This window comes from Chlorocebus sabaeus, chromosome 12 (genome assembly GCF_047675955.1).
Source record: "Chlorocebus sabaeus isolate Y175 chromosome 12, mChlSab1.0.hap1, whole genome shotgun sequence".
NCBI classification, from domain to species: Eukaryota; Metazoa; Chordata; class Mammalia; order Primates; family Cercopithecidae; genus Chlorocebus; species Chlorocebus sabaeus.
Genome location: NC_132915.1, coordinates 68,641,340 through 68,655,041, shown reverse-complemented (window position 1 = coordinate 68,655,041; position 13,702 = coordinate 68,641,340). Strand labels below are relative to the sequence as shown.

At 46.7% G+C, this 13,702-nt stretch overlaps 1 protein-coding gene across 4 annotated transcripts in view; it reads left to right on the top strand.

Moving 5' to 3' along the window:
* Window positions 1-13,449, top strand: part of ANKS6 (ankyrin repeat and sterile alpha motif domain containing 6) — a 64,008-nt gene extending 50,559 nt beyond the window's left edge. For 2 of the 4 annotated variants that reach the window (XM_037998201.2, XM_007968613.3), the window contains exons 15-16: window positions 8,898-8,994; window positions 12,957-13,449. In XM_037998201.2, the coding sequence (XP_037854129.2) occupies window positions 8,898-8,994; window positions 12,957-13,006 (147 nt within the window). In that variant the 3' untranslated portion in view covers window positions 13,007-13,449. Of the gene's footprint in view, window positions 1-8,897; window positions 9,026-12,956 lie in introns of all 4 variants that reach the window. The other 2 variants (XM_007968612.3, XM_007968611.3) reach the window with 1 other exon arrangement.
* Window positions 13,450-13,702: the final 253 nt, after the last annotated feature.

The following is a 13,702-nucleotide window of genomic DNA, read 5'->3' as shown; positions in this document are numbered from 1 at the left end:
TGTGGCCCTCGGGAGCGCTGTGAAAGCAGAGCATTCGAGCCTTTGACACAGACAGGTCCTGGGGTCAGGCTGGCTTGGGTTTGAATCCCAGTTCCTTCACTTATTCACTGTGTGGGGTGAGGCGAACACCTCTCTGAGCCTCGCTGTCCCCATCTGTAGGGTGGGGATGATGGTGGTGTGTCAAGGACTAAAATGCTCAGCAGAGCTCCTGGCACACAGACAGCCGTCAGTCACTATTGTCGGCTTCCCACGTTTTTGTCTCATGTTAAATTTCTCATCAGCTTTAAAGCTAAAAATATCAATGCTCCCACCCTGCGCCCACCCAGAGCCACACACACACCAAAAACAAAAAGAACCACAAAAATAAAAAAGACAAATCACCACTGACTTTGCAAGCTTCATTGTAATTGCTGTTGGGTTTTTGGAACTCCTTTGCTGTCTGCTTTTTTTCTTAATATAGGGTGGCTTTTTTTTTTTTCCAAGCAACAATGTGCAGTACCTGTTTACCTGCTGCTTTTTCACACTTTGCCTAACAGCTTTCCACTTGCTGGACAATAGTCTCATGCCTGGAATTTTGTTATCATGAATATTGCCATAATGGACATCTCTGCCTTTTTACCCTTCCTTCCTTCCTTCCTTCCTTCCTTCGTTCCTTCCTTCCTTCCTTCCTTCCTTCCTTCCTTCCTTCCTTCCTTCCTCCCTCCCTCCCTCCCTCCCTCCCTCCCTCCCTCCCTCCCTCCCTCCCTCTGTGTTCTACAGTATGCAGAGATATCAGAGAGCATGGCCACTTTTATGGTTCTTTATGTTGCTGGACTATGCACAGAAATATTGAACAGACACATAGCACCAGCAGCAAATAAATATTTACATGGTAATTTATCATCTACAAATCACTACATATGTTTCCTCATCAGTCCTGGAGACAGCCCAAGGAGGCTGGTGTCCTTACACTTACTTCGTCTGGCTGGCAAGGGTGCACTGTCTAGGGAGGGGAGCATGGTGCCCAGGTCACACGGTGGTGGGCAGTGGAGGCAGACTCTAAACCCAGGCTTCCTGGCGTCTTTCTCTTCACCTCTCTGCAGCACTGTGCTGTGCAGAGGCAGCTCTTCTCAGCCCTGCCAGGATTGGAGGCGGTGGTTTTTGTTGTCACTGTCGTCATTCCTATTTCCTGCCTGAAGGCTACGAGGTGATCCTTCAAAGGGATGCCCTTAGCATTGCTTTGGGCATCCCAAGGCCAAGTAGTTTTCCTCCAGTCTTTACTAGTTACTTCTCCTCTGTAAATGGCCGGATTCTAAACATTTCTTGGTTGTTGCATGGGCCTGGACCACCTCACTTTACATATAGGGAAGCCCAGGCTCAGAGTTGGGCAGTGATGCCTGACTTCCAGACCAGCACCACTTCTGCTTTGCTGTTAGATGTCAGCGGGGAGGGCAGGGGGGTAAGGCAGGTATGGAGGTTGTCAGAGGCAGGCAGATCTCGGCTTTAGGAAGGGCATCATCCAAGAAACTGAAGCCTGAGGGTGGCTCACAGAAGGCGAATCAACCACAACAATCTCTAAAGACTGGGGCATCGATTTAGTCATGAAAAAGAGCCTTTATGTCTCAGGCACCGTGTGGGTATTGACCATTCAGAATCACTCTGTGCCTCGCGTTGTGCTCTGAGCATGTCATACATTATAGTCATTCATTTAATCCTTACGAAAGCTGCTGAAGTCAGTTTCAGTTTATAGATGAGGAAACCAAGGCTCAGAGAAGTTGAGGAACTCACCCAAGGACTCCAGCTGCCTCGGTGTAACTAACCCACAGCACATAAAGGAGAGGCAGGTGGTGCTGTGAGAGCTCCTGGCTTGGAGTCAGGGCTGAGAAGATATCCCTGAGGGAGTGGCAAGGCAGCTGAGACCTGAAGCAAGAGTGGAAACCAGTAGAAAAGTGCAGAGCAGGCAGAGGTAGGCACACGTGCAAAGGCCCTGTGGTGAGGTGTACAGTGTGTTTGAAGAATAAAGGAATGACTGGAGCACAGAACAAGAGACATGAGATGTGGGGAAGCCCAAGGGACAGAGCAAGGCACCCAAGGTGGTAAAGGATGACGCCGTCAAGTAAGGGAAAGGCCTTTGGGGAGGAGAGGTGGCTGAGGGATGGCGGGGCGGTGAAGGGCTGTGGCCCAGGCGTTAGAGGAACCTTTCTCCTCCTGGCCTCCAGAGGCCAGATGTGTGAACCAAGGAAAGAATGGAGTGGGGAAAATCCAAGCTTAAGCCAGTTAAGGAAGAAGGACAGAAAAGGCTCTGGAGGCAGGGCCAGTGAGAGGACAGGCCAGGAGCTGAGCCACCAGATAGCAACTGCTAATGCTTCCAGAACCTCCCCTCTGCCCTCTGTGACTGTGGCCTCCTTGGCCCAGGATCACAAAAAGCAGACAGACTGGGCTAGTTTGCAAACCTTAGGAAACTTAACTGACATCATCAGAGTGAATGATGTGATATCTTGAGCCCATCCTGATAGAGGACATTGTTCTTAAAGTTTATACAGACTAGAGCCTTTTTTCAGTTTCCTCTCAAATTCATCCCCCCTTCCCCCCATTCCCTGTTCTATGACAGTCTGCATCCTATACTAAACAGGCCCCATCAGGAGAAGCAGAAGGGACAGCTGTTAGTGGTCCTACTTAGGGGCCCAGCTCACCAGCTCCCAACCAAGAGGCCCAGGTGCCTGTGACATGCCAGGCCAAGAGCACCACTCAGTCCCACCCATGTCCCTCCAGCAGGCAGCATCCACCCTGCAAAGTCAGGCAGTTCCACACAGTAATAGGTACAAGGAGAAGGAGCCGAGAAAGACCTGGAGAAAGGTCTGGAGAAAGACCCTGTTATTCAAGAGTAAATACAGTACCAGATAAAGTCCTCTGAAAGTGAGGACCGTGTATCATCATGAGTCATCGAGAAAAGGCGTGTTTAGGAGAAATGTAATAGTACAAAAGCACACTTAACTTCTGCTGCATTATTCTAAGTTAGCACTGCAACTGCGTGCTGGTTCTCAGATGTGCAAAGAGCTCCTCAGGCCAAAGGTGGCTTCCAAGAGCCAGTTCACTGCGCTTACAGCCTTCAGATGCTCTGGGCCTTGGCTCTTCTAGACTGGACTTGCCTGACCTTGACGTCAAGGGTTCCTGCCTCTTTGGTTTTGCTATAGGGCATGAACTTTTCTTTGTAACATTCATACTTTTTCTTTTGCAACGCAAGCTTGGCCAACCAAGAGAGAGTACCCATTATGGCTCTCGTGCTCTGTACACGTTGGAGAGCCTAGACCAGGACACATGAGATGGGGAGACCCAGCTTTCCTTCCCTGCAGTGTCTTTCTAGCTGTGGCCCACAGCACACTGAGGGGTTTTAGAATCCATTTAATGGGGCATGAGCAGCACGTTTTAGGAAATAGAATAGAAAATAGCAACATGCTTTTGCAGATAGAAAGGACAAAATGTTTCAGTTATATATGTTTACATGAAAACAGGGTGTGATATAAAATGCATTTTTTACACAATCAATAAGATTGAGCATTTTGGCCTAAAATTTTTTTTTTTTTTTTTTTTTTTTTTTTTTGAGACGGAGTCTTGCTCTGTCGCCCAGGCTGGAGTGCAGTGACCGGATCTCAGCTCACTGCAAGCTCCGCCTCCCGGGTTTACGCCATTCTCCTGCCTCAGCCTCCCGAGTAGCTGGGACTACAGGCGCCCGCCATCTCACCCGGCTAGTTTTTTTTGTATTTTTTAGTAGAGACGGGGTTTCACCGTGTTAGCCAGGATGGTCTCGATCTCCTGACCTCGTGATCCGCCCGTCTCGGCCTCCCAAAGTGCTGGGATTACAGGCTTGAGCCACCGCGCCCGGCCGGCCTAAAATTTTTTTTAAGTGAGTATTAACCAAACACCTGGCTCATGATATAATAACATCAGCAAGTCTTATTAGGCATAGTAATATTAGCAAAGCTTGTGGACTCTCAGCCTGCAAGCCATATCACTTCCAGATGAACCCACCCCAGTACTGGAATTGTAATGTGTGCTCGAGTCTGCTCATTAGTTTGTTAGTTTTGGACGAGTTACATATTGGAGGTTTACCAGAAATGAGGAGTTAGTTGGTTCTAAGTAATTGTTTCTTTCTGTTGCCCTTTTTTTGTGGTTGTCAGTGCAGTGCATATGATTTTATTAAATTTACACAGTACCAAAATGGTGAAAAGAATTTCTTTAAGAAATCACAATCCAATCGCTCAGAGGCCAACACTGTTCACCTTTGGGCAGATTACTCTGCAGTGTTTTGTGTCCTTTTTCTTTGTTTTTTCTTTTTTAAAGAGATGGGGTCTTCCTGTGTTGCCCAGGCTGGCCTCAAACTCCTGGCCTCAAAGGATCTTCCCACCTCAGTCTCTTCAGTAGCTTGGATTATGAGCACGCATCACCACACCCTTAAATTTTTTTAAAAATATGACTGAGATAAATTTGGGTCTGTAATTTTATCTCCTGCTTTCTTTAATATGAAATATATGCAGCTACTCATGTCATTAAGAACTCTTTTTCATATAAATTTGCATAGATGTGCTAAAATTAATTTTTAAAAAATTCCTACCTGTTGGTTATGTAGATTTTCAAACTTTGTATAAATGGTGCTGCAATGGACAGCTTTGTGTCTAAGGCCTTCTAATCATCCCCTCACAGTAGATGTCTGAAAGTGGAATTACTGAATCAAAGAGGCAGAATCAAGGTATATGTACATCTGAATAACTTTCTGGAAAGAGCCAGTGAACAGTTCCACTGGCTGTGAGTGTGTGAGAGTTTGTTGTTCATTTCACTGCAGCTTTGCCAGTATTACATCAGTTTGTTTTTTAATCTTTATTAATTTGATAGGCAAAAAAAGGTACCTTGTTTTAATTTGCATTTTTTGAAATACTAGATAGGTGAACCTTTTTTCTACATTTAATGGCTGTTTTTTTTTTTTCCTTTTGAGAGTTATCAGGCAGGTCCTTTGAAACTCAGGGGTTTTTAAAGGGCAATTATCATTATCATCTTCAATCAGTTGTAGATGCAGGAAACAATTATGGTTTTAATCATCTGCAGCTCCCTCCTAAGGTTAGCAGGCAGCGAGGGCCGGAACCCTGTCTTGCCCTGACCTCATTTCTCAGGCAATTAAGGCTAAGGTGGTGTTTAATAATAAAATTGTTGTCAACCCTTCCATTTACACTTTAGCCGTCTGCAGTTTGCACAGTGCCACCCCATTCATTATCTCAGGGTGAGCTTCAGTGCAGCCCTGGCAGGTCACATTATCCCCATTTTACAGATACTTAGCGGAAAAGGGGAGGGCCTGGGATGCCGGCGCTAATCAGTGATAGAGTGGGGATTCCAGATGCTCTGACCTGGCATCCAATGCTCTGTCATACCCTCCAGCCTTTGGATTGTGTTGATGGAATCTGGAGGGCATTTTTCCAGCTTATTTAAAATTGTTTGGATGGGTTGGGATGAAGGGAGAATCTTACTGTCCTCTTGAGTCTAGGAGGCCTCATCAGCACAAGACGTGTCTGTGTGGGGGTCTGGAGAGGGGCCCCTCTGGCCTATAGGGAGCCCATGAAATGAAAGAAAGCTTGAAGTCTGGGCTCATTCAGTGGATTTTCCCCCCTTTTCACTCTTAGTAGAGAACAGTCTGCCAGAGATGATATATTTTTAATTTAATTTACATTTTGACCATATTTATTAATTTTAAAAAATATGTTTAATCTACTGCTGCCCTCTGAGGATAGGACCTGTCTGCCTCCAGCTACCCACACAAGGTCTGATGGGGAAATGTGCTAAAATTAATTTTTAAAAATTTCCTACCTGTTGCTTATACAGATTTTCAAACTTTGTATAAATGGTGCTGTAATGGACAGCTTTGTGTCTGAGGCCTTCTGACAATCCCGTAGCCATCACCTGAGGGACTGTTATCATCCCTGTTTTGTAGATGAGGAAACCAAGGCCCAGGGAGATTAAGTATCTTGCTCAGGGTGACCCTGCTAGCAAATGGGAGAAATGGGCTCTAAACCTAGACTGTGACAGGGTCTCGCTCTGTTGCCCAGGCTGGACTTGACCTCCTGGGCTCAAGCAATCCTCCCACCTCAGTCTCCAAGTAGCTGGGATTACAGGTGCATGCCACCATGCCCAGCTCAGTCTCTGTTCTTTGTTGTTGTTGTTGTTGTTTTTAATTTTTTATTTCCATAGATTATTGGGGAACAGATGGTGTTTAGTTACATGAGTAAGTTCTTTAGTGGTGGTTTGTGAGATTTTGGTGCACCCATCACCCAAGCAGTGTACACTGCACCCTATATGTAGTCTTTTATCCCTCACCCCCTTCCCATCCTTTCCCCCTCTATCCCCCAAAGTCCATTGTATCATTCTTAATGCCTTTGTGTTCTCCTAGCTTAGCTCCTACTTACACGTGAGAGCATACGATGTTTGGTTACTTCAGTCCTGAGTTACTTCACTTAGAATAATAGTCTCCAGTCTCATCCGGGTCACTGCAAATGCCATTAATTAATCCCTTTTTATGGCTGCGTAGTATTCCACCATATATATATACACACACACACACACACACACATATATATATACACACACACACATACATATATACACACACACCCCCCACAGTTTCTTTATCCACTCAATGATTGATGGGCATTTGGGTTGGTTCCACGATTTTGCAATTGTGAATTGTGCCGCTATAGACGTGTGTGTGCAAGTATCTTTTTCATATAATGGCTACTTTTCCTCTGGGTAGATACCCAGTGGTGGGATTGCTGGATTAAATGGTAGTTCTACTTTTAGTTCTATAAGGAATCTCCATACTGTTTTCCATAGTGGTGGTACTAGTTTATATTCCCACCAGCAATGTAAAAGTGTTCCCTTTTCACTACCTCCATGCCAGCATCTACTGTTTTTTTATTTTTTTTGTTATGGCCATTCTTGCAGGAGTAAGGTGGTATCACATTGTGGTTCTGATTTACATTTCCCTGATCATTAATGATGTTGAGCATTTTTTCATGTGTTTGTTGGCCATTTGCATATCTTCTTTTGAAAATTGTCTATTCATGTCCTTAGCCCACTTTTTGATGGGATTGTTTGGTTTTTTCTTGTTGATTTGGTTGAGTTCATTGTAGATTACGGATATTAGTCCTTTGTCAGATGTATAGATTGTGAAGATTTTTTTCCCACTCTGTGGGTTGTCTGTTTACTCTGCTGACTGTTCCTTTTGCCATGCAAAAGCTCTTTAGTTTAAGTCCCAGCAATTTACCTTTGTTTTTATTGCATTTGCTTTTGGGTTCTTGGTCATGAAATCCTTGCCTAAGGGTTTCATGTAGAAGGGTTTTTCCAATGTTACCTTCTAGAATTTTTATAGTTTCAGGTCTTAGATTTAAATCCTTAATCCATCTTGAGTTGATTTTTGAATAAGGTGAGAGCTGAGTATCTAGTTTCATTCTCCTACATGTGGCTAGCCAGTTATCCTAGCACCATTGGTTGAAAAGGGTGTCCTTTCCCCACTTTATGTTTTTGTTTTCTTTGTCAAACATCAGTTGGCTGTAAGTATTTGGGTTTATTTCTGGGTTCTCTATTCTGTTCCTTTGGTCTATGTGCCTGTTTTTATACCAGTACCATGCTGTTTTGGTGACTGTGGCCTTATAGTATAGTTTGAAATCAGGTAATGTGATGCCTCCGGATTTGTTCTTTTTGCTTAGTCTTGCTTTGGCTATGTGGGCTCTTTTTCAGTTCCATATGAATTTTAGAATTGTTTTTTCTAATTTTGTGAAGAATGATGGTGATATTTTGATGGGAATTGCATTGAATTTGTAGATTGCTTTTGGCAGTATGGGCATTTTCACAGTATTGATTCTTTCCATTCATGAGCATGGGATGTTTCCACTTGTTTGTGTCATCTATGATTTATTTCAGCAGTGTTTTGTAGTTTTCCTTGTAGAGGTTTTTCACCTCCTTGGTTAGGTATATTCCTAAGTATTTTATTTATTTATTTATTTATTTATTTATTTATTTGCAGCTATTATAAAAGGGGTTGAGTTCTTGATTCGATTCTCAGCTTGGTCGGTGTTGTATAGAAGAGCTACTGATTTGTGTATATTAATTTTGTGTCCGGAAACTTTGCTGAATTCTTTTATCAGTTCTAGGAGCTTTCTGGAGCTGTCTTTAGGGTTTTCTAGGTAAACAATCATGTCATCAGCAAACAGCGACAGTTTGACTTCCTGTCTGGTTGCTCTGGCTAGGACCCAGTCTCTGTTCTTAATCTCTGAGTATTGATGCCTCTGAGCCTGGTATGCAGTGATGATGTTTTCTGGGCTTAACGGAACATTCACATCCACCCTCTTTTCTCATCTGAAAATGTGTGTATAGGGGGCAGGGGGCGTTGTAGGAATAGAGTGAGAAGTGAATCTCTGTGAAGACAAATCTGGCAGCTTTTGGGCAAAGGGAAGCAAAGGCAGTTTAAACTCTTATCCTGTAGCAGAAGGAAACTGGGCTCCCGTTGAATTTTCTGAAAATCTGAGGACTGGAAGGATGCACAGAGGCGCAGGAAAGGAGACCTCAAATCTGGGCCATGCGACTTGGGAAGAGTCAGTCTTGCCCCGGGCTCAGCCTCCCGCTCTGTCCAGGGGTTTGGGGTCCTGCATCCCGGGGCCTCTGCAGCATTGACAGGCTGTGATGTTGGGTGCTGGGGAGATTCTGACTCAGTATGTTTTTATTGAACTCGGTACTCTTTCAATTAGGTAATTTATTTTCCCCGAGACGCCCATGGGTTTTTCAAGTATGAGTTGAACATTAACAACACTGTGTCAATTGAATTAATGGTTAAAAGGTTTAATAAGACTTTCTGTGTCTGTTTTCAATTTCCTCCACAGGGACGCGAGAGACAAATTTTACAGGAAACCATTCACAACTTTCACTCTTCCTTTGAGAGCAGCGCCAGCAACACCAGGGCCCCTGGCAACAGCCCCTGTGCGTGATCTTCCTTCCCGCAGCCACCAGCGTGAGCTCTCTGAATCCCGGGACCCCTTCACATGGCCACAGCCCCAGCCCTGCCCCGTCACACTGCTGTTCCTTAGTCATGTTGTTCCCTTAGTTCGGGATGCCTGCTTCACGTCCACTGCATTCGTTGGTAGTACTTGTTGCTGCAACGAACTTCAACACACAGAGACAGATTCCCATGTAACAGTCCAGTGGGGGTGCTTCTGGTTGGCAGGTTGGTTCACTCAGTGATGCAGGCACTCAACTCCTTTCATCCTGTGCTCCGCCCTCCCTGGGAGCCTCAGAGTTTGCTTCTGGCTGGCAGCAAGGGAAAGGGACGATGGAGAAGGCATGGCTGCTTCTTACCTGCTTTGCTCTTAACCGACACACATCACTCCTGCTCACATCCCCTTGGCTGCTGTTAGTCATGTGACCCCACCTGGATGCAGAGAAGGCCGGGATGTGCAGTCTCCACATAGTGGCTTCCCAGCAACAACTTTTGACTTAGATGGGGGGTATGTATTATGGTGAGAGGTTAGCCCTCCTGCCACATCGTCCCTTAAAACTTCTAACTTGTGCCTCCTGGTCCAAGTCACCTGTCAGATGGAGTCTTTTTTGACCCCCTTTCAGCCTCTGGGTCCCTCAGTGCTATGTGTGTGACTGCTCTAGCATTCCACTGCCCCTGCTGCATACAGCTTACAGCATGCGTTCAAGATGTGTATGTCAAACGCGTTTTTCTTTATTGCAAAGACAGTCTATTCTAGAAGGAAAGAAGTGGAGGCCTGCTGTGTGGATCCTTTCTTCTTCCTAGCTTTCAGTTTCCTTATCTGCAAAGTGGAGGGTCAGACCAGATGATGCTCTGGTACTCCACAGTGCTCACCCGTATCGCTGCAGGGCTTTCTGCACTGAAAGTGGAAGCAGAAGACTAATGGGTCATGTCATGAAAGTCCTCTGGTGCTCAAAGGTTCTAGGCAAAGAAGTGAAAATTTGGAATTTTTTCTACATCCTGTCAATGCTGTGTTCCTCAAAAGGGAATTGTCTTGTGTTGTTTCCTACCATATCGTATTATACTAAATTAGAGGGGCCCTGACTTTTAAAACCTGGTGGCTTTCTGAAATATTTTCCAGTGAGTGACTAATTCAGCCAGTGCTTGTTGCATTTATGTTAGATACCAGGTGCCGAGTGTGCAGACACCATCCAGAGCCTTCAGGCTCTCAACGGGCAAGAGAACACCTGTAAATAGATGGTCCCGACATTGAGAAGCAGCATGGTAGAGTGGGCAGACCTTGTGCTCTGGACTCAGGTTCAAAGTTCAGATGCAGCTCAATGGCCTCTTATTTGGAGCTTAGAACCAGTGTGCCCAAAGTGCTGGGTCTGCACAGAATTCTAATCTCTACCCTGAGCAGTGCTGAGCCACAAATTGGTCTCCTTGGGAGGTGCCATCTCTCATCTGTCCCCCAGCCATGAAAGCCCACTCCCCTATGCTGGCTTTCAGAGGATGTCATTACCTTACTGCCCAGAGCCTCGTCGTTTTCTTCCGCTGCCCTCATAGTGGGTGTTTTTCCTCTAAATCCTCTCAGCCTTCCACCCACAGAAGCCAACTTTCCACAGGACTGAAGACAAAGTATTTCATTTAGCTGTTACTGACAGACACCTGTACAAAGGTTTCTCATGTTCCAGCCTTTTTAAGGAGACAACTCATTCGTCCCCTACTGTGTGCTGCAGCTTTATCTTTGTCATTCCATCCTCATGGCCACCCTGGAGGGGGCATCGTGTAACCTCATCTCGCACATTGGGAACTGGATGCTTAGGAGAGGGAAGCTGCTTGCCAGTTAAACAGCCCAGAAGGAGCAGATCTGGGCTCAGAACTGGACCTGGTGGGCTTGCAAGCCTGTGCCTTTTCCACTAACTCCTATAGACTCTCGGAGCTAGAAGCACTCCAGATTCTTGTTTTAATTTACTGATGGCTTCAGGAGTTAACAGTAGGCCTAGAATTGTTTGCCTCTGAAATTCATGGCCCCTGACGTTATGTACTTTGAGGTTTTGTGCCTGCTTTTTGCTGTGGTGCTGTTTTTTTCATAACTGTATACTGGTATAGCTTCCACTCAGTAAGTCTGATTGAACACCAATGATACACAGCTGTGCCGGGGGGTCACCTTCCCACAAATGTAGACCTCCATGAACTCAGTGGATGACCCTGGATGGAGCGGGGCTATTCCCGTTTTGCAGACAGGACAGCAGAGGCTCCAGACAATGCTTCTCTTTTCTTTTTCACTGGACTGAAGTGTCCAAGGCTTTTCCTCCTAGGAAGTTTGTGTGCTGGTTCACAAGAGGTCCCTGGCACCCTTTCTGGGCATGTTTAGATGCGGATGATAGGGAAGAGAAAGGGCACCCCAGCGGGGACATGTGCGCAGGCATCACAGAGCATGCAGGCTATAGATCGTCAGGGAGGAGGGGTCGTTTGGGTGCTTATTTTTGTGATTTTTGGTCCTTGATCACCCCCTTCCCTTCCCACATGTGTCCCCAGCCTGCCTCCAGGAGGCTGCACCGCCCCCCCCCCCCACAAGAAGCACCTCCCTTGCTCGGTGACCTTCACTAGCATTTCCCAAAAGTGTGCTCCTTGGAACCCTAGTTCCACAGGATGTTAATAGGTTTTCCATAAAGAAAAGTAGGGTGCGTATGTGAAAGTGGGATGAGGTTCCCTGTCAAGTAGGTTTGGCAGACACTAAGTTAAAGCGAGCTATGTGATCATCTTTGCTGCAGGCCTCTCATAACCTTCAGCATGCCCATACGTGTCAGGCCTCTTCACAGGACCAAGAAGCTCGTAGCGTCTCCCACATTACTCTCATCACTTCTCCAAGGTGCTTTTGCAAGACTGGAATTCCTTGGACACCATTGGGGAAGCCCCGCTTTGACTGGAACAGCAGCAGGCAAGAGGCCTCGCAGCCCTGGAAGTGGGTCAGGGCCGTTGGTGGTCACCTTTTTGTCCCCAGCAGCTCTCTGCAGAGGTGGTCTGCTTGGCAGTGGGACGTCGGGACGGGGCCTGCTTTGAGATGGCAGGGTCCCTGTTCCTAAAGCTCTCCAGCCTTGAGGGCATTGAGCTCAGACTCCACCCTGAGCTCTCCTATAGGGTGGAGGGCATTGTTTCCCAGCACCCAGGCAGTGTCTTGCTGGCATATCCTGGGTACTGGATGTCCAAGTTCCCACTGGCCACAGAGGGCTCCTGCCTCTAGTTCAGCGCCGCAAAATTGTATGGAGGCCAGCTGGTTTTGTGAGGAGAATGTTTACTTTTTAATTCTTTTGGTTACCAAACATTTACTGAGCATCTACCCTGTGCCAGCCCCACTCGTATGCTTTGCCTCCAAAGATGAAAAAGGACTTCTCTGCCCTCAAGGGAACCCCATAGTATCTTAGAGGAGACAAGCACGTCTGTGAGATGGTGTGGTGATGAAGCGTGTTGGGTATATGGCTCAGGGAAAGTCATCGATGATGGCTCAGACTCTACCTGGGCAGACCCCAGAGGAGAGAGCTGGAGTGGGGCCTCGAAGGGCAGGTTTAGGCAGGAAAGAGAAAGGGCATCCCAACTGGGTCATGTGCAAAGGCAACACGTAATGTGTAAGTTCTAGATCGTCAGGGAGGAGGCGTCAGTTGGGTGCGTGTTTTTCTGGTTTTGGTCCTTTGAAATGAGTAGAAGCAACCTGTTACCCTGGAAGGAGCTCTGGACGTAGTCAGACCTAGCGCTGCGTGACGTTGAGCATGTTTCTTACTCCCTTTGAGTCTCAGTTTCCCTTTTGGTTACAAGGGGATAGCAGCCCCCACGGATCAGGTGAAAGTGAAAGCCCTTTTCACACTGTGGAGCAGTGCAGATGTGGGAAACCTCAAAGATGGTTGCACATTTTAAATCCTTTCATCTCATCTCTCTTCTTTCTTCTCTCCCTTCTGCCCTGACGTAGCCATGGCTGGGTGGGTGAGGCCAGAAGAAACTCCCTCCAGCAAGAGGTAGCAGCTGCTGACGTGGCTCTGCTGGCATCGGAGCCCACGGAAGTGAGGAGTGGCCAATGGACCTGTCCCCCAAATGTGCCTGACTCTGGGTCTTGCTGTCAGTGGGATTCCCAGCACGGCAGACAGAAAGAAAGGTAGTTTGGCCAAGTCGTAGAAGCTGATCCAGCGGGTAAAAAGGGAGCAGGGAACCCGTCTCTTTTGCTCTTGCCTCGGAGCTGCCTGAAGACATGGGCCAGGCTGGAGGCTGGACAACTTTGGACAGATACGCTGAGCTGTGCTTCCAAGTAAATGCCTCCTGAAGAGCCCGGGACCCTTCCTGGGAGAATTCTGCGGCCAGAATGAAGGTGCCATCAGCAGGAGGTGCTGTGAAGCACTCTCCTGTCGCTGTCTTTGTCCATTCCTAGCAAGTTAATCGTGTCTTATTAAACAGCAGTTCCTGTTCAACGTGTCAAGAGACCTGATATTTTCCCTAATAAAGCTGATACCAAATTTTGCAGGCCTGGCCTGCAGAAGGAATCTCCCTGAGTGAGGTGGGTCCTCTGGCCTCAGGGTGCTCTGCTCCTCCTTAACATGCAGCCTGAGTGGATTTAGTCCCTGCCTTAATTTCAGCCCCCCAGCGGAGATTCCAGTCCCAAAAATAACAGTTGTTGCCAAAGCTTGGGAATGACAGAAGGGAAATCTACACAGAATCACAGGT